Below are 21,202 nucleotides of genomic sequence, written 5' to 3'. Positions count from 1 at the left end.
GATGGGGGTGGAGACGCTCCTTCAGGTAGTTAAAAGGAAAACCGGCAAACCAAGCAGCATTGGGCCTGATGTGTCTATTAAAAGGAGAATTATTCTTTCTAAACAAGTATCTAGACCAGGCATTGGCAAACTCGGCCCTCCAGCTGTTCGGGGACTACTACTACCACAATCCCTAGCTAACAGGACCAGTAGTCTGGGATGATGGTAGTTGTAGTCCCCAAACAGCTGGAGGGCCAAATTTGCGTAGGCCTGACCTAGAGCAAGAGTTTATTTCAACTACATTCTTACCTTTGGAACAAGTGACGGCGACTGGTTTCTCGCCGACATTTTTAACGCGAATATAAATTGGGTGCTTTTCCGAGAATCTGGAGGAAATGTGGATTCACTTTCTTTGAAAGGAAAGTCCCGATCTGAGCAGTTGTTGTCAAAATAATTGGTAGTTAAAAGGAAAACCGAGCAGATGTTGGCAAATGAATTAAAAGGGAAACCGGCGAGCCAGGCACCGCCGGGACCTGACGCATCCCTTAAAAGGATTAAAATCGCCAGGAAACGTTGCCGAGAAGGAAGGTTGACGTGGGTATTTCGCACTCTGCGCTCATAATCCGGATGCCCTCAGGGGTTTTATGCCACCAATTTCTCTGTAGGCGGGTATAGCGAAAGGACGGCACGGGCGGACATCCAGGCGAGCGGCAGGGGGGAGTCACTTGGGGGAAAGGTCATCCATCAAGATGAAGGGGGTTCGGATCGCACAACAGGTGCTTCCGCCACGGCGCCTTTGGCCAGGGAGTCGGAGGAAAGCCTGGCACTGCTGGAGCTCCCGTCGAGGGCGTCCGAGGACAAACTGCAGGGCACGAGGGGAAACCACAAGCTTCAGTCAGGGCACATGAAATGAAAATTAAAAATTAAAAAAATGTCCAGTAGAATCTTAGAGCAGGCATAGGCAAACTCCTATGTTACATTTCCCATAATCCCTGACCACTGGTTGTGATGGCCTGGGATTCCGATTCGGAGGATGAAACAGAGGAATCCCAGCCTGCACAGGAGTCCCCGCCTCCAGGGCCGGCTGAACTGGGGCAAGGCCTAGATGCTGAAGAGCCTGCACCTGTGGCAGTGCATCAGGAGCTGGCCCCAGGTGAAGCCCTTCTGGCCCCAGAGGGGCTTGACGACTCAGTGGCCACAGGTGAGCCTCCTCCAGGGCCCAGTAACCCTTCGGCCTCTCCTGATCTGCAGAGGCTTAGGGCAGAGAGGCGAAGGGAACTGGTTGCCCCCAGGAGGAGTGCTCGCCTTAAGGCCAGAGGAGGCGGGGCTCCTGGGGACCGGGACCGCCCCTGGCCTTAGAAGAGGATAAAAGCCCAGTCAGCCCGGCCCCAGGTTGCGGGAGCAACGTCGTTGTTGGCTTCGGACCTTCCTGTGTTCCTGATCCCTGCTCGGCCTCCTGTTCCTGACTATCCGGTACTCCTGTTCCCTGCTCGGCTTCCTGTTCCTGACTATCCGGTACTCCTGTTCCCTGCTCGGCCTCCTGTTCCCGACCATCCGGTGTTCCTGTTCCCTGCACAGCCTCCTGTTCCAGCGTTCCTGTTCCCCGCCCGGCTCTCTGCCTCGGACCTTGCCCCTCTTCGTGTGGACTCTGCTACACCCAAGGTACCTTACCCCCGGGACCAGCACAGTTTGCTCCCGCCACACCCGCACTTCCCCTTCGTAGGGGTGCGTTCGGGAAGAGCCAGAGGCCATGGCTGAACAGGCGGCTGCACTGGTGGCTTTGGCCCAGGAGAACCAGGCCTTGACTTACACCGTGCAGCAGCTCAGCGACGCGGTTGTGGCACTTCAGCAACGCTTGGAAGCCCTACCGGCTCCTGGGGCCGACGCCCCGGCTCCTGGCAAGTACCCAGTGGCTTTGCCTGAGAAATTTGATGGAGCCCCGGCCAGCTTTCCCATGTTCCTGGCCCAGGCCAAGCTGTATATTCAGGGGCGAGCCCGGAACTTTCCTGACGACCGCACCAAGGTGCACTTTTTGATTAGTTTGTTAAAGGACCAGGCGGCCAAGTGGGCGTTGCCGCTACTCAGGCAAGACTCCCCCTTGCTGGCAGACTATACGGGGTTTTGCAATCGTTTGGAGGCCGCGTTCGGCAACCCCCAGAAAGAGAGTCAAGCCAACCGGGCGATTCGGCGTTTGAAACAGGGCAAGTCCACGGTGGCCACATATACCACGGAGTTTCGGCTGTTGGCACAGGACTTGACCTGGAATGACTCGGCACTGCGGGACCAGTATCTCGAAGGGCTTTCGGACGAGGTACTGGACCAGTTGGCCACAATGGAACGCCCCACCACGCTGGACACTCTCATTCAACGGAGTCTACAAATAGACGACCGGTTGGAGGATCGTCGTCAGGCCCGGGGTCGCCGACACTTCCAGTTCACGGCACCAGCTTTTTCCGGCAGCCCCACGGTCACAACTGATTTAACGGAGGAGCCTATGCAGCTCGGGGCAGTGCGGCCACGCCTTTCCCCCGCAGAGAAGGCGCGGCGTCGGGAGGGAAATCTCTGTCTTTACTGTGGCGGAAGTGGACACTTCGCTCTGTCCTGCCCTGAGAAACGCCAGCTGCAGGGAAACCGCCAACCCCAGTAGCTGATGGCCCTAGCTACCGGGGGTCCCAAACCGTACAGAATGGGCCCGCACCAATGGACTTGCAACATCTTATGGTTTTGGTACGTTTATACCCTCCAGGTGGGCCCTGGATCCTCACCCATGCTTTGGTAGATTCAGGGGCAACCCGCTCCTATATGGACGCTGCTTTTGCCGCCCATCATCAGGTGCCACTTCGGAACAAGCCAGTACCGGTCCAGGTGGAAGCGATTGACGGACGACTTCTGCGTTCAGGTGCCGTTACTCAGGAGACCCAGCCCCTGGTCCTGTGTCTCCAGCAGCACCGGGAGTTGCGAACTTTGGACATTGCCTCTATGCCCCGCTTCCCCCTGGTGCTCGGGATGGACTGGCTGGAAGCCCACAACGTTCAGATTGACTGGGTCAAACGGACCGTGCACTTCCCAGACCCATGTTCCCATGCTCAATCCGGAACGCTGGCGGCCGCGCCCTCAGAGGAGGCAGCACCCACGCTCCCAGCCGTGTACCAGGACTACCAGGACGTGTTCGAGGAACGGGGGGCAGACCAGCTGCCGCCGCATCGGCCTTTTGACTGCGGCATAGACCTCCAACCCGGAGCGCCTTTACCAGTGAGTCGCTTATATTCCCTAACAGAGCCAGAGCGCGAGGCTTTGCAGGACTTCTTGCGCAAGAACCTGGAGCGTGGGTTCATTAGGCCTTCCACCTCGCCTACCGCGGCACCAGTGCTTTTCGTTAAGAAGAAATGTGGGGAACTCCGCCCTTGCCATGATTACCGAGCCCTGAACAAAATTACCGTCCCAGACCGATACCCCTTGCCCCTTATCTCGGAGCTGCTGGAGCGGGTGCAAGGGGCACAGGTGTTCACCAAGCTGGACCTCCGGGGGGCCTACAACTTGATTCGGATCCGAGCCGGGGATGAGTGGAAGACAGCGTTTGGGACCCGGTACGGGCAGTTCGAATATTTGGTTATGCCTTTCGGTTTGTGCAACGCGCCTGCTGTGTTCCAACGCTACATCAACCACGTGTTTCAGGACTTGTTAGACAAGTACGTGGTGGTGTATTTGGATGACATACTGATTTACTCCCGTGACCCGGCTTGCCATGAGGGACATGTCCGGACCGTGCTGCAGCGCTTGCGTGAGCACCGTTTGTACGCAAAGCTCAGCAAGTGCGAGTTCCATCAGCGGACTGTGGACTTCCTTGGTCACCGGCTCTCTCCAGATGGGGTGCAAATGGACCCGGGGAAGGTGACAGCGGTTCAAGAATGGGCGGCACCCCGGAACCGCAAGGACCTGCAGCGTTTCCTGGGGTTCGCCAATTACTACCGGACCTTCATCGCTGATTATGCTCATCGCACCACCCCGTTGACCCGGCTACTGCGCCCAAAGACGCCGTTTTCCTGGGACAAGGAGGCAGAGGCGGCGTTTCAGGGGTTGAAGGCCTGTTTCCAGAGGGCACCAATCTTACAACATCCTGACCCCTCTCGACCCTTTGTGGTGGAGACCGACGCTTCCAGTACGGCTCTCGGTGCCGTCTTGTCTCAACAGATTGGTCCTGAAGCGCCACTCTTACCCTGTGCCTTCTATTCTCGCCAGCTCCTACCAGCGGAGCGTAACTATACTGTGTGGGAGCGGGAACTACTGGCCATCAAGGTAGCCTTTGAGGTCTGGCGCCACCATCTTGAGGGGGCACGACATCCGGTGGAGGTGAGAACCGACCACCGGAACCTGGAGTACCTCCAGACCACCCGCAAGCTGAACCAAAGACAGATCCGGTGGGCGTTGTTCTTTTCCCGGTTCCAGTTCCGGATCCGCTACATCCCTAGCTCTCAGAATCAGAAGGCGGATGCCCTGTCCCGGAAACCTGAAGACAACACAGACACGGTACAGCAAGCAGAACCCACCACGATCCTACCTCCGGCTGCATTCCTGGCCACCCAGGAGGCGCAGCCACTGCAGGTTCGGGTGCGGGAACAGCAGCGGGTCGACGCTTGGGCCCAGGAACGACTCCGGGAGCTGGCTGAAGGGTCCAGCCCACAGTATCCGGGGCTGGTCCTGCATCAGGGCCTCCTGCTGCACCACGGTCGTCTGTACATCCCGCCAGGGCCACTGCGGCTGGAGGTTCTCCGGATGGCCCATGATGCCCCAGCAGCGGGGCACTTTGGACGGTATCGGACCACCCATCTGGTCAGTCGTGAGTTTTGGTGGCCCCGCCTGAAGGCTGACGTGGCTCGCTACGTTGCTGGTTGTGATGTCTGCCGGCGCGCCAAGGGACCTACCGGGCGACCCCCCGGCCTACTTCAGCCATTGCCAGTTCCACCGCGCCCTTGGCACACAGTTTCGTTGGACTTTGTAGTGGACTTACCCTCGTCTCGTGGCTGTACCTGCCTTCTGGTTTTCTCCGACCATTTCACCAAGATGGTGCACTGCGCTCCCTGTCCATCTGTACCCACAGCCAAGGAAACTGCTCAGCTGTACCTTCAGCATGTCTTCCGCCTGCATGGACTACCTGAGCGCGTGGTGTCCGACCGGGGCGTTTAGTTCACATCCCGGTTCTGGCGAGCATTACACCAGACCCTCGGGACAGAGGTCTGCCTCTCGTCAGCCTACCACCCACAGACCGATGGCCAGACGGAACGGGCGAACGCGGTGCTGGAGCAGTACCTCCGGTGTTACTGCAGCTACCAGCAGGATGACTGGGTCGACCACCTGGCATTGGCGGAGTTCGCCTATAACAACGCGGTGAATGCGTCCACCCAGCAGACCCCGTTCCAGGCCAGTTATGGTTATCATCCACGGCTGTTTCCAGAGGTGCTGCCGGCATCCGCGGTCCCGGCGGTGACGGAGTGGCTTCAAGAGCTCCAGTCCCAGCAACAGCTTTTGGTGGGGCAACTGCACCAGGCCAAGGAAGCGTACAAAGCCCAGGCCGACCGCCACCGCCAGGTGGGGCCGGAACTTCGCGTCGGTGACCTGGTTTGGCTCTCCACTCGCCACCTCCACCCCTCTCGACCTTCGCGGAAGTTGGACGCCCGCTTCACCGGCCCGTTCCCTATCGTAGACCAAATCTCTCCTGTGGCATTCCGTCTCCGGTTACCCGCAACCCTGAAGGTTCACCCGGTCTTCCACAGGTCCCTTTTGAGTCCGGTGGCCCCACCCGACGAGTTCCACCCGAACCGTCCCCGACCGCAGCCAGTGTTGGTTCGGGGAGAGCCTGAGTACGAGGTGGAACGCATCCTGGACTCCCGATACCGCAGGGGAAAGCTGCAGTATCTCATTGACTGGAAGGGGTACGGACCGGAGGACCGTTCCTGGGAACCAGCGGCCAATGTCCACGCACCTGCCTGCCTCCGAGAGTTCCACGCGACGTACCCCGGCAAGCCGGGTCCGGACCCTCGGTTGAGGGGGGGGCCTGGGAGGGGGGATGGTGTGATGGCCTGGGATTCCGATTCGGAGGATGAAACAGAGGAATCCCAGCCTGCACAGGAGTCCCCGCCTCCAGGGCCGGCTGAACTGGGGCAAGGCCTAGATGCTGAAGAGCCTGCACCTGTGGCAGTGCATCAGGAGCTGGCCCCAGGTGAAGCCCTTCTGGCCCCAGAGGGGCTTGACGACTCAGTGGCCACAGGTGAGCCTCCTCCAGGGCCCAGTAACCCTTCGGCCTCTCCTGATCTGCAGAGGCTTAGGGCAGAGAGGCGAAGGGAACTGGTTGCCCCCAGGAGGAGTGCTCGCCTTAAGGCCAGAGGAGGCGGGGCTCCTGGGGACCGGGACCGCCCCTGGCCTTAGAAGAGGATAAAAGCCCAGTCAGCCCGGCCCCAGGTTGCGGGAGCAACGTCGTTGTTGGCTTCGGACCTTCCTGTGTTCCTGATCCCTGCTCGGCCTCCTGTTCCTGACTATCCGGTACTCCTGTTCCCTGCTCGGCTTCCTGTTCCTGACTATCCGGTACTCCTGTTCCCTGCTCGGCCTCCTGTTCCCGACCATCCGGTGTTCCTGTTCCCTGCACAGCCTCCTGTTCCAGCGTTCCTGTTCCCCGCCCGGCTCTCTGCCTCGGACCTTGCCCCTCTTCGTGTGGACTCTGCTACACCCAAGGTACCTTACCCCCGGGACCAGCACACTGGTCCTGTGAGCTAGGGATGATGGGAGTTGTAGTCCAAAAACAGCTGGATGGCCAAGTTGGGCCACACCTGATCTAGAGCAGTGGTGGCCCAACTTGGCCTTCCAGCTGTTTGAGGACTACAGTTCCCACCATCCCTGACCACTGGTCCTGCTAGCTAGGGATGATGGGAATTGTAGTCCCCAACATCTGGAGGGCCGGAGTTTGCCTATGCCTGTTATAGACCAACTCATTTTGTTCTGATAAAGTGCACATAAAGTGAATGCAAAAACAAACAAAAAACAACGAATCCGAAGAAACTAACTCCCATCACCCCTAGCTAACAGGACCAGTGGTCAGGGATGACGGGAGTTGTAGTCCCCAAACATCTAAAGGGTCGAGTTTGCCTATGCCTGGACTAGAATGTCACTTAAATAAAAAAGCTTTAGAAAGATTTTTCCTCCAAAAGCATTTTGTTTTAGAAATCGGATTTAAATTTTTAAAAATCCAATTTAAGTAGAAAAAATCAGATTTAAATATAAAATCCCTTTTTTTGTTTGTTTTTTAAATCATTGATTTTTATCCACCCTGGGTAGGAACTATTTTGGAATGCTAGAACATCAAAAGACATGGCAAACCATTTCTGGGCCAAGATGAGTAGTATATGCATTATTAAGATTAATTTTACCATGAGCTGAGGTCTGACAGGTGGGTCACGTCGGGAGAAAGAATGTTGGTGGTTCCTTGGAAAAGTCTCTTCGGCTGGCTTTCGGTTTCCATTTTTCCTACCAAAATCAAGCAGATTTGGTTCAGATTGGAGGAGGAGACCTTCAAAAAGCAGCAGTTTGAAGCTTGCCTCATAGCAGCAAAACAAGACAATCAAACCAAGTCTCTGGGTGATGATCATTTCAGGCACCCGCTCCTCAACTCCAGGCATAGGCAGACTCTGCCCTCCGGATGTTTTGAAACTACAACTCCCATTGTCCCTAGCTAATAGGTGCTGGCATACAACCAAGGAAATGGGGGCAATTGGCAGGCCCCCAGCTGGCTCTAGCTCACTGGCTGGTGTGTTGGGCGATCTCCAGTCCTTGGATCAGCTACTAACAACAGCTGTTGCTGTCTTAGCAAACTCATCAGCAAATCTCTTTGGAGGTTTGCCTTTTGTGGCCCTTGCAGATCTGCATACTAGATGCAAGTCTTCAGCACTCATCTCCTCCTTCTTAGGAGAATGGTGGCCAATGGTGAACAGTGGTTCTTCCAGTTTAGTGTCAAACCCATCAGATGGTCTGAGTGAGGCCTTTGCGCTCTTGTAGTCTGCTGTGTCATCACTGTCGCTGACATCAGCAGCAGCACCGCCCACTAAGCTGGAATCTGAACTCTGATCATCATCCTCAGCTTCCTCTGCTACCTCAGCATCCTCATCTTCTGAGTGACTCTGGAAAATCCCCACATTCCCCCCCCCCTTGGGATTGTATTCAACACTCTTTGTGAACCGTATGGTCTTAGTGTCAGTCATGAGTACCCTGTATGCACCTTTTTCATACCCCATGAACAAACCATGTGCCCCACGCTTCCCAAGCTTGCTGCTCTGTGGGGTGTGGACCCACATGTCAGAACCAAAGATTCTCATGTGCTTGACGTAAGGTTTCTTACCAAACATCTTCTCATAGGGAGTACAGCCGATAGGTGAAGACAATCTCCTGTTATACGTGTAAACAAAATTATTCAGTGACTCTGCCCAATATTTCTCAGGAAGATTGGCATCATGCAACAAGGGTTTTAGGCCTTGCAGCAAAGTTTGATTTGTCCTTTCACAAAGTCCATTCTCCCAGGGAGATCTGGAACTTGAGAGGTCGTGCTGGATTCCCTTCTCAGTCAAAAAAGCTTCAAACTGCTGAGAAGTGAATTCCCCACTTCAGTCAGTAAACAAACAACCAAGTTGTCTACCGTGGGCATTATTCAACCAAGCACAGAAGGCCTTGAACCTAGGAAATGCTTCTGATTTCTGCTTGAGCACAAACACATGAATGTACCTGTAAAAAGCATCAATTAAAACCACGAAGTACCTGGCACCACCCAAAGAGGGTGAAAGTGGACCAACCAGGTCTGCGTGGACTAGCTAATAGGTTTTAGACGCCTGCCTGCTAGACACTGCCTTTGGGTGCAACCTTCACTTTGTTTTCTGCACAAGAGACACATTTCATATAATACCTGCAGAGTTTGATTGTCATACCTTGAACCTTCTCTGGCATCTTGGCGAGCGCTTGCCATGCCATGTGACCAAATCTTTGATGATGTGTATGAATACAATCTAAATGAAGAACTTTGTTAGTTTGTGCAACACAACAAGATTCAACATTAGGCACATTAACACCAGTGTCATCGTAAGTTATCAAGAACAATCCATCTATAAAATCAGCATGCAAGATTCCTTCATTGTTCTTCCAAATGATGCAAACCCCCTTCTTGAAGGAAATTTCAAAGTCTTGCTCAGTCAGCTGTGGGATACTGAGCAAATTTGTCTGCTGAAGCAGGAACATACAGTACCTTGCTGATGGTGGTGTGCAAGCTTGTCAGTTTCACTGTCCCAATTCCAGCAACCCGCAATGTCTTTCCATCAGCCTGTTGAACTGCCCCATCCTGTGGCATAAAGGAGATAAACAAGTGTCTGTCCCTCGCAATGTGCTGCGATGCGCATGAATCCACAACAAATCAGGCTTTGGCTTTTGGAGAAGCAGTGCTAGCAACTAAAGCCTTGTTCTGCACTGTTTCGGGCTTTTGGCCCCCCTTCTTCCGGCCATCTGCAGTCTTTTTTCTCTGTTTATCTTTCGCCTTTGGACAATTCCGTTGGACGTGACCTTGATTCTCACAGGACTAGCATTTCACAGCTGCCAAAGCCTTAGCTTCCCCTGGTGGCTGCAATGCCGTCCCAGATGACATCGCAGTCTGCTCTCCCTGAAGCACGCAATCGGGTTCTGCGTTCCTCCGATCATACAGTGGTACCTCGGGTTACATACGCTTTGGGTTACATATGCTTCAGGTTACAGACTCTGCTAACCCAGAAATAGTACCTCGAGTTAAGAACTTTGCTTCAGGGTGAGAACAGAAATTGTGCAACGGCAGCAGGAGGCCCCATTAGCTAAAGTGGTGCTTGAGGTTACTAACAGTTTCAGAACGGACTTCCGGAACGAATTAAGTTCTTAACCCAAGGTACCACTGCACTCATTTTGGAGGACAGCCAAAACCTTTGCTGCAGTCAGGTCTTGAGCAAGTAGAGTAGCCAGCTGGCTTGCCACAGCGTGGTAACTCTCATCCAGGGAGTCCAAAATCAGGACCGCAAATCAAGACTCCGGCATAATGAAACCTATATGCACTAATTCCTGTCTTAACTTCTGGAAGTCCAATACGTGGGCTCTGAGATCTCCCCCTGGCTCAAGCTTCTTTCTGTGCAGCTTTCTGAAGTAAAGCAATACAGACCCAGCTTCTTGTCTCAGATGCGATTCCTTCAACGCCTTCCACATTTGGCGTGAAGACGCCTTGCCAGCCAGGGTAATTAACTCCTCCGGAGCTACTGACAGGAGAATCGCCCCCATTGCTTTGGAGTTGGCTGCAGACCATGCATCTGTTATTTGAGCTGGGGGATCTTCAGAAACAGTGTTCCATACCCCAAGCCTTCTCAATTGACCCTTGCAGTACTTTGCCCAGGTCTGATAATTGTGTCCATTTAGACGTGGACAGGGAGCCCCATCTGATGCTTGTAAGAGATCCATTCCTGCTTTTTACTTCAGCCAGGACCTGAGCTCTTCACAACTGCTTATCTTAGCAGGTCGTAAATCAACACAGCCTGCTTCTCTCAGCGGCCTTAATTGCTTGGCACACACATCAAATGCCAGGTGGTGCAGCATCCATCAGCAGCCTTACTCTTGTGTAAGTGCCGTGGATCTGGGCCCATAACCCTGTTGTTGGCATGCAACCAAGGAAACGGGGGCAATTGGCAGGCCCCCAGCTGGCTCCAGCCCACCGGCTGGTGTTCCGAGCTATCTCCAGTCCTTGGATCAGCATGAATCTGGACCCGAGCTTCAGAAGCTGGGACACTCTACTCAGCAGAGTAAACACGCAAACAGAAGTGGCAAGAGAGGTTGTGTGAGCATATTTACAAGCAGTTTATTCAGCATACATCAGGACAAAAGGAAAACATGTCTGCTTTCCTTCGTGTCCAAAGCAAGACAGCTAAAGCAAAAGCAATACACAAACAGAAGTTCGCAGCAATAATAATAATAATAATAATAATAATAATAATAATAATTTATAATAATAATTTATTCTTTATACCCCGCCCATCTGGCTGAGCTTCCCCAGCCACTCTGGGCGGCTTCCAATCAAGTGTTAAAAACAATACAGCATTAAATATTAAAAACTTCCCTAAACAGGTCTGCCTTCAGATGTCTTTCCTTCACATCTGAAGGGAGGGCGTTCCACAGGGCGGGCGCCACTACCAAGAAGGCCCTCTGTCTGGTTCCCTGTAACCTCACTTCTCGCAATGAGGGAACCGCCAGAAGGCCCTCGGTGCTGGATCTCAGCGTCCAGGCTGAACGATGGGGGTGGAGACGCTCCTTCAGGTATACAGGACCGAGGCCATTTAGAGCTTTAAAGGTCAGCACCAACACTTTGAATTGTGCTCGGAAACGTACTGGGAGCCAATGCAGATCTCTCAGGACCGGTGTTATGTGGTCCCGGGAGCCACTCCCAGTCGCCAGAATAGCTGCCACAATCTGGATTAATTGCAGTTTCCGGGTCACCTTCAAAGGTAGCCCCACATAGAGCACGTTGCAGTAGTCCAAGCGGGAGATAACTAGAGCATGCACCACGCTGGCAAGACAGTCCGCAGGCAGGTAGGGTCTCAGCCTGCGTACCAGGTGGAGCTGATAGACAGCCGCCCTGGACACAGAATTAACCTGTGCCTCCATGGACAGCTGTGAGTCCAAAATGACTCCCAGGCTGCACACCCGGTCCTTCAGGGGCACAGTTACCCCATTTAGGACCAGGGAGTTCCCCACACCCGCCCACCCCTGTCCCCCCAAAACAGTACTTCTGTCTTGTCAGGATTCAACCTCAATCTGTTAGCCGCCATCCATCCTCCAAGCTGTGCTGGACTGTAAACAGACATGTGACATGCAACAATCCACACGTCTGTTCTTAAGGTGGAACGCAATATCCCAACAACAGGACCAGTGGTCAGGGGTGGTGGGAGTTGTAGTCCCAAAACAGCTGGAGGGCCAAGTTTGGCCATGCCTGATCTGGAGCAGGAAAGACGCATGGCTCGGGCAGGCCGCAGGCCCCACGGTGAGGGCCCCACGGCATTTTGTGTCCCCCCCCAGTGGTGACACCCGGGACGGACGGCCCCACGGCACCCCCCTGCCTTTGCCCCTGCACATACCTTTCCTTTTGATGGGACCAAGAGCGCTGGGCCGGATGCAGTTGATTGGACTCTGGCTCCTCCTGCTAAAATCAAAGCCGGATTACGGTCAACCTAGGAATGGGGAAACTTCTGAGGTGACAAGACGACTTTAAAGCTACTGTATTGTGTTTTCAAAATTATAATCTGGGTGGATAAAAATCAATGTTTTTTTTTAAAAATCAGATTTTTTAATAATTTAAATCGGATTTTTAAATCATTCTAAAGATAGTTTTCCATTTAGGTTACACTATAGTCCAAAGGCTATTCATCAGGAAATAAGGATTTGTTTTAAATCAGGCATCCCTAACCTTCGGCCCTCCAGATGTTTTGGACTACAATTCCCATAATTCCTGACCACTGGTCCCGTTAGGGATCATGGGAGTTGTACGCCAAAACATCTGAAGGGCCACAGGTTGGGGATGCCTGTTTTAAGTGCTAAAACTCAGTCTAAGGTTTTTTTTTTAAAAAAAATAGTTTAACCACATCAGTTAACAAACATGGATACATGTGCTATAATGTTATTCCTTTAGTTAAATAAATTGTTTAAATTGTTGTGCAGGAAAAGATTATTTTTCTCCTTCCAATCAAGTACTGCAGAAAAGTTGTCCAAATTGAAACAGTTAACTTATTAAACCTCACCATAATTTTGTAAGTATTTCTAATGGTATAACCAAATCAGTCATTTTTTATATAACTGGAAAAAATTATGATTCCAAAAAGGAAACCTTCCTCCCGATTGTCAATGTTAAGAGGATGCCAGCAAGGTTGAACCTTTCTGTTAAAAAGGGATTTTATCATTCCAAAAAGGAAACCTTCCTCTGGTTGTCAGTATTCAGAGGATGCCAGCAAGGTTGAACCTTTCTGTAAAAAGGGATTTAAATCAAGTCTTCCTGACTAGTGGTTTAAATCAAGTCTGACTGACGAGTGGTTTAAATTGTGATATAAATCGATTTAAATCAAATCCACCCTGATTATAATGCTGTATAGATACTCCACCCAATCCTTACAAAGAGTAGCCTTTCACAAGCTTTCATCCCTTAAAAGCAAGCACTGTTACTATTTTTAACCGCCAAGGAATTTCACCGAAGATGGACTTTGTGCCCTAGCAGTTTATCAAATGAAACTCTGCTACACGAGTCCGCTCTTTAATAAGCATATCTACACGGGGCAGTATTTTCAGGACAATGCTAATAAAATCGATATAAAGTTGAAAATAAATGCTATCCTTTCCAGAAAATAAAACACAATAATGACAAGTTACATAACATCAGAAATGCCAATTGCTATCTGCTTAGGCGAGTAAGGCAACCCATAACATGTTTAAATTACAGTGGTACCTCGGGTTAAGAACTTAATTCATTCTGGAGGTCCATTCTTAACCTGAAACTGTTCTTAACCTGAAGCACCACTTTAGCTAATGGGGCCTCCCACTGCTGCCGCCGCCCCGCCACCGTGCGATTTCTGTTCTCATCCTGAAGCAAAGTTCTTAACCTGAGGTACTCTTTCTGGCTTAGCGGAGTCTGTAACCTGAAACGTCTATAACCCAAGGTACCACTGTATAACTGATAAATTGTCAGAAGAAATAAATTTATTTTAAAAATGGGCTTTAAGTAACCAGCCTGTGACTTTATGGTTTCAGCTTGCGGTGTGCTGCCAGATTTGATGCACTGTACCTTTAAAGTTTCTTACATTTGGTGTAGTGGTTAAGAGCGGTAGTCTCGTAATCTGGGGAACTGGGTTTGAGTCTCCGCTCCTCCACATACAGCTGCTGGGTGACCTTGGGCCAATCACACTTCTTTGAAGTCTCTCAGCCCCACTCACCTCACAGAGTGTTTGTTGTGGGGGAGGAAGGGAAAGGAGAATGTTAGCCGCTTTGAGACTCCTTAAAGGGAGTGAAAGGCGGGATATCAAATCCAAACTCTTCTTCTTCTTCTACATTGATCCTAATTATTTGTTATTTGATACATCTGTGAATAACCTTATAAGTTCTATACATTGGTTTTATCAGCATCAGCTAGATACACTGGTTAGTAAGCACTGATCCCCAAGTATTATATTTATCTGTATGGATATTCTAAAAAAAATACTTGGTGTGTATTCCTAATTTATTGTTTATTCGTTATTTAATATACAGGTTGCTTCAGCACTATTTGAAATGTTAACTCATTACATTGACTACTCTTTGGTGATGGACTGGTATCTATTTTATTTGGAAATTGTAAATTTGGGGTGACATTCTACTATTAATAAATGCATTTATTACATTCATTAACCACGTGTTGTGGCTGTATTGGAGTAGACAAGTAAGGAAACACACATGATGTTTAAATTATACAACTGATAATCTGGTTTTCGTGTTGGTTTTATGCAAGTGGTTTTTAACGTGAAGCCCCCCGAGAGCTTCAGGGATGGGGCGGTGCAGAAATAAAAGAAATAATAAATAATAACAAACACAACGCCACACACTGTCCATCAGCATGCATCTAGATTCAGGGGGGCAGCCGCGTTGGTCGGACACAGTCGGAATAACTAAATAAAAAATTAAAAATGGTCCAGCAGCGCCTTTGAGACAAACAAAGTTTGTTCTTGGTATAAGCTTTCGTGTGCATGCACCCTTCTTCAGATACACGGAAACAGAAGTCCCCAGACTCTTATATATAGTGGAGGGTGGGGTGGGGTTTTTCTCAGAAGGGTAGTAGGAGATGAGTGATTTTATGGTTCCGAAACGAAAGCGTAGTAGGACTACAGACCTGCGCCTCCATGACTGACTTTTTCTTAATCCTTGTATTCATTGATAATAACACTTGGCTGTCGTGCGCAGGCAGACTTCTTCAGATACACTGAACCAGAAGTCCCCAGACCCTGATATATAGAGGGAGGGTGGGGTGGGATATTTCTCGGAAGGATAGTAGGAGATGAGTAATTTTATGGTTCCGGAGCCCCATTCACAACCTGAGCAGAATGCAACCCACGTCTGCGTGTGTTTAGTGATTCGCCGCTTCTGCGCATGCGCGTGACGTCATTTTGACACAAGTGGCGAAACCCGGAAGTAACCCTTTCCGGTACTTCTGGGTTGCCGCAGGACGCAACCTGAAAACGCTCAACCTGAAGCGTCTTTAACCTGAGGTATGACTGTAGTAGAACCAAATCAGTCATTTTTTATGTAACTGTAAAAACTACTCTGAAAATTTATTATTTTTGAAAAATGAAAATGAAAATCCTTATTTCCTGATGAATAGCCTTTGGACTCGAATGTCAGTTAAATAGAAAACTATCTTTAGAAAGATGTTTCCTCCAAAAGCATTTTATTATAAAAATCTGATTTAATTTTCTTAAAAAATCCGATTTAAATAAAAAAATCTTTTTTGACATATATATATTTAAATCATTGCTTTTTATCCACCCTGATCTGTTCCATTTGCAGGCATAGGTCATGTATAAGTTAACAGTACAGAAGTCAAACTGATTACTAAGAAACGCTTCAGCAGATATACTGACTTACTTTGAAAATCTCCTTATGGGGCTAGGAGTTGGGCTTGGAGGCAATCCATTACTACACACAAACATTTGCAGGGAGGGAGAGAAGCATTGCTAGGAAAGACAAGCACAGCATTGAAAAGCACCTGAAATGATGTTTCTGTCGTTAGAAATAAGAAGTTTTATCAACATATCAACACCAGCGAAATTAACTGAAATGCATAAAACAAGGAATCGTTGTTGGAAACGTAAAGAAAAGGAAGGTACTTTTAAACTATGTGGTGGGTCTGTAAGGAGGTGAAAGCTTTCCGGGAAATGATTTATAATGAACTTTTAAAAAATGTTAAAATATATATTTATTTTAAAAAACAAACCAAGAAGCCTTCTTACTAGGCATTGTAGGTAATGAAATACATAAGCAAGATAAAAGACTGTTTTTATCTGCAAGAACTGCAGCAAGAATATTATTAGCCCAACGTTGGAAGCATACAAGAGATCCCAACGAAAGAAGAGGGGCAGACGAAATTAATGGACTATGGCAAGCTGGCGAAACTTGCAGGGAAAATTCAGAACCAGCAAGACCAGACTTTCCTGAAATATTGGAATAAATTTACAGAATACTTGAAAGACAATTGTAAAAAACTAACTTCGCTAGGAAGGTTGCCAGAAGTTTTGTAAGGTGGACTTTATCCATTATTGCAAAGTGTAAAATGGTTGATTTATAATTAGGATTTAATAGTACCGTATTTTTCCGTCTATAGGACTAGGTTTCCCCCCTAAAAAATAGTGTCCAAAATTGAGGGGCATCTTATACATGGGGGCCATCTCCCGCCATTTTCTTAAATCTGAGTCCCTAAAAATAGGGGGCATCTTATACATGGGGGCGCCTTATAGACAGAAAAATACGGTAATTTAAAAATGGTCAATTTACAATTTGGATTTAATAGTACTGTATTTTTCTGCCTAGGGACGCGGGTGGCACTGTGGGTAAAACCTCAGTGCCTAGGATTTGCCAATCGTATGGTCGGCGGTTCGAATCCCCGCGGCGGGGTGAGCTCCCGTCGTTCGGTCCCAGCTCCTGCCCACCTAGCAGTTCGAAAGCACTCTTAAGTGCAAGTAGATAAATAGGGACCGCTTTATAGCGGGAAGGTAAACGGCGTTTCCGTGCGCTGCGCTGGTGCTGGCTCGCCAGCTGCAGCTTCGTCACGCTGGCCACGTGACCCGGAAGTGTCTTCAGACAGCGCCGGCTCACGGCCTCTAGAGCGAGATGAGCACGCAATCCTAGAGTCGGACATGACTGGCCCGTACGGGCAGGGGTACCTTTACCTTTATTTTTCTGCCTATAAGATGCCCCCATGTAGGAAATACCCCCTATTTTGGGGAAATCAGATTTAAGAAAATGGGGGGAAGACGTATCTGTGTATAAGACGCCCCCAAATTTTTGACATTATTTTTGGGGGGGGGGGGCTAGTCTTATACACAGAAAACCATTAGTCAAGGAGGAGGGAAGTCTCCGGCTGTTTTAGCCAAATGTTTTCTATGTTATATATAAGTTGAATGCTATGTTTAAAATGTTTACAAAAAACTAATAAAAATGATAGGAAAAAATGAAGTTTTATAAACATATTGCAAAATATTGATCCCTCCAGTTCTTGACAAAAGCAACCAGAAGGGTTGGTGTCCACAGCCCTGTCTGAAGATTATGAATGAGCTTATCGGTCCAAAAGATCTGAGGACTCCCAAAGACCACTAAATATCATTTAGTTCCCGTATAATAGGCACGTCCAACAGGTAGATCACGATCTACTAGTAGATCGTGGGGTGTTCCTGGTCGATCTCTGGTCCCTCAGGGATCTCCCCCCCCACACACAATAAAATAAGCTCAACAACTACTGCATCCTCAATAAAGCTCAACCACTCTGGCTTCCTAAGAAAAGCTGAACAACTTTGCCTTCCCCAAAAAAGATCAGCCACTTTTGCTCCCTAGCAAAAAAGTGGGCCATCAAATTAAGTTCCACTATCGGACTGTGGATTCAGGACCCTCCACTGTGTTTTATATAATCAAGTTTTGATTATGTTCTGTGTATCTCGCAATGCTCATTCAGTTCCATTCATTCATCTATTCAGTTCCATTCATTCGTATATTCCGTTCCCTTCATTCATATATTCCGTCTCCTTCATTCATTTGCTTCTGGGGGGGGGGGGGGGAAGCTCCACAACTGTGATCCACCCAACAACAATGGGTAGATCCCGGCCAGTTTTTTTTTTAATACTGTGAGTAGATCGCAGTCTATCGGGAGTTGGCTGTCCCTGCACTATCGGACTGCGGATTCAGGACCCTCAACTGTGTATTATATATAAGTGACCTTTGATTATGTTCTGTGTGAATCGCAACGCTCGTTCTGTTCTGTTCATTCATATATTCTGTTCCATTCATTCATTCATTCATTCATTCATTCATATATTCCGTTCCATTCATTCATGTATTTCGTTCCATTCATTCATATATTCCGTCTCCTTCATTCATTTGCTTCCAGGGGAAAAGGTCAACCACTTTGGCTTCCCAAAAAAAAGCTCCACAACTTTGATCCATCCAACGACAATGGGTAGATCCCGGCCAGTTTTTTTTATACTGCGAGAGTAGATCACAGTCTATCGGGAGTTGGGCGTCCCTGCTGTATAGAAAAGTCTTCCCACACTGCCACCTCCCTTGCGACTCCTAAACTGAGGAAGCTCTCTGGCGTACCTTTCCAATCCCCCTCGTGGGCGAAGGTGCCGGAGAGATGGGAATGAAGTCTATCCTCTTTGGAGACGAGGATTTTTCCGATTTGTCCAAGTCGTTGTCACTCTGAGAACACAAAAGGGTCATGTTGACAGCCTCATGGGGCTGCGCTGCAAAAATCTCAGTGAAAAAGAGCACAGCCAATCACTTCATTCCCCACTCTAAGCTCACTGGTTAAATTAAATTAAATTAAATTAAAATATTAAACATCTGTAAAAAGATTACCAGGCTCAAGCTTTCTTCCCATGATTGGCTTATCTGCAGTGCTGTTTGGACTTCCCTAAAACACAAAAAGGCTCATCAGTGGTGACAAGAGAACACAGTCGCTTCTTCTTCTTTTTTACAGCAACTGCATACAACAACTATACTTTGCAAAGGCATATGTGGAACATTACAAAGAACAAGTTCATTTTCTGCAAGTACTGCTTCTTAAAGTTGTCGCGTCTGACACTTGTATTTGTAAAGACATACATGGAACACAAAAAGCTTTTATTTGGACATTACCTTTAAAAAAACTGATTCATTTGTACATACATGGAACACAAAAGCTTCTATTTGGACATTACGTATATAAGAACTGATCTATTTGTATTTCCTGTTCTAAATGTTGGTCTTTAATTGCTTCTACTCAATTAGATAATGTGAAAAGAGTTATATTTATATGATGTATAAATAATTTATACAGTTAAACACAGCAAGTTACGTTGTGGGTATATTTGCTCCTTTTTTTAAGACAGCAGTTCAGTTGCACCTACCTTTCATGTGCCGCTTCTCTGTTCATCAAATCCACTCCTTCCTCCTGGAGTACAAGAATTCACAGCTTAGTTCTTAATGACTTCCTGCTCCGCAAAATATCACTTCCTATATCAACCATATATCCTATATCAGGCATCGGCCAACTCAGCCCTCCAGATGTTTTGGACTTCAATTCCCATCATCCCTGTCCACTGGACCTGTTAGCTAGGGATCATGGGAGTTGTAGGCCAAAACATCTGGAGGGCCGCAGGTTGGGGATGCCTGTTTTGGGACTACAACTCCCATCATCCCTAGCTAACAGGACCAGAGGCCAGGGATGATGGGAGTTGTAGTCCCAAAACATCTGGAGGGCCAAGTTTGGCCACCACTGCTACATCCTATACAGCCTTGTGCAAATGAACTGAAACAAAGAATATTTTCTATCTCACTCGCTATCCTGTACTCAAAACAAACATGAAAAGCCAGTTGGTCATTGTGGTGTCGGAAGCCTGCAGCCAATAGGAGGAATGATGAGCTCGCCACAATCTATTGAGGTTCTACGAAAGAGAGTTATTCCAGAGCTGAGAAAGAGGTATCCTGACGGTACTGAGATATTGCAGCAGGACCTAGCTCCCTGTCACATATCGAAAGCGGCGAAGAAATTCACGACAGAGCAGCAAAGACAGATACTTGATTAGCCAGGAAATTCCCCCGACAATCCCATGGAGAATTGGTGGGCTATATGCAGAAAGTCGCCTCTGCGCTGTAAGACTGCGCAGCTATGCAGAAGCTCGAGTGTGGTGCGGGGATCTGAAAATCAACAGCATGGGTAGGCAAACTATGGCCCGGGGGCCGGATCCGGCCCAATCGCCTTTTCAATCTGGCCTGCAGACGGTCCAGGAATCAGCATGTTCTGTAACCTGAAGCGTATGTAACCTGAGGTCCCACTGTATAAGACTATTTTGGCGGAATCAGATTTAAGAAAATGGGTGGAAGATATATCCGAGTATAAGATGCCCCCCCTAATTTTTGGGGGGGAAACCTAGTCTTATACACGGAAAAAATACATAAATTTGCACCAGGGTGTATCAGCAGAATTGCATGGTGCAGCCAAACTGTACCATCACAGAGGATAGGGTAATACAGTGGTACCATGGGTTACAGACGCTTCAGGTTACATACGCTTCAGGTTACAGACTCTGCTAACCCAGAAATAGTGCTTCAGGTTAAGAACTTTGCTTCAGGATGAGAACAGAAATTGTGCTCCGGCAGCAGTAGGAGGCCCCATTAGCTAAAGTGGTGCTTCAGGTTAAGAACAGTTTCAGGTTAAGAACGGACCTCCGGAACGAATTAAGTACTTAACCCGAGGTACCACTGTATGCGTTTGATTATAAATAACCGCGTAGATGCACACAAAACATAAATGTATCAGGAAGATACATTTCCCCCCAACATGCTCGTTTTCTGTCTGCAGGAAGCTTTCAAACCTGGAAGCTCACATCTCGACCCTCTGCAGCAGCAGAAACCAGCTCCCTGCCAGCCGTCTCACCAGAGTGGTGCATGCTCTGGTTATCTCCCGCTTGGACTACTGCAGTGATGGCCAAACTTGGCCCTCCAGCTGTTTGGGGACTACAACTCCCATCATCCCCGACCACTGGTTCTGTGAGCTAGGGGTGATGGGAGTTGTAGTCCCAAAACAGCTGGAGGGGGCCAAATTTGGCCATCACTGGACTACTGCAACATGCTCTACGTGGGGCTACCTTTGATGGTGACCTGGAAACCGCAATTAATTCAGAATGCGGCAGCTAGACTGGGGACTGGGAGCAGCCGCCGAGACCACATAACACTTGTCCTGAAAGACCTGCATAGGCTCCCGGGGCGTTTTGGGGCACAATTCCAAGTGTCAGTGCAGACCTTGAAAGCCCTCAACGGCGAAGTACAGGAAACTTTCCTCTAGTTGTCAATATTAAGAGGATGCCAGCGAGGAAGCCTGCCCGCCCGCCCCACCCCAAACTCCCCTGCCCCTTCTTCCAGGCATAGG

General features: G+C 49.1%; 1 protein-coding gene across 1 annotated transcript in view; it reads right to left on the bottom strand.

The window, feature by feature from the left end:
- The window catches only part of LOC308467755 (PABIR family member 2-like), a 41,369-nt gene that overhangs the window by 6,382 nt on the left and 13,785 nt on the right, over positions 1 to 21,202 (bottom strand). The window contains 8 exon segments of the mRNA XM_080989465.1: positions 289 to 739; positions 745 to 841; positions 7,398 to 7,494; positions 12,147 to 12,211; positions 15,670 to 15,758; positions 18,391 to 18,492; positions 18,652 to 18,706; positions 19,182 to 19,225. Coding sequence (XP_080845591.1) covers positions 701 to 739; positions 745 to 841; positions 7,398 to 7,494; positions 12,147 to 12,211; positions 15,670 to 15,758; positions 18,391 to 18,492; positions 18,652 to 18,706; positions 19,182 to 19,225 — 588 coding nt within the window. The 3' untranslated portion in view covers positions 289 to 700.

Source organism: Podarcis pityusensis, assembly GCF_964106645.2.
Source record: "Podarcis pityusensis genome assembly, chromosome: W".
Lineage (NCBI taxonomy): Eukaryota > Metazoa > Chordata > Lepidosauria > Squamata > Lacertidae > Podarcis > Podarcis pityusensis.
The sequence above is the reverse complement of the archived record's forward strand: the minus strand, read 5'-3'. Positions and strand labels throughout refer to the sequence as shown.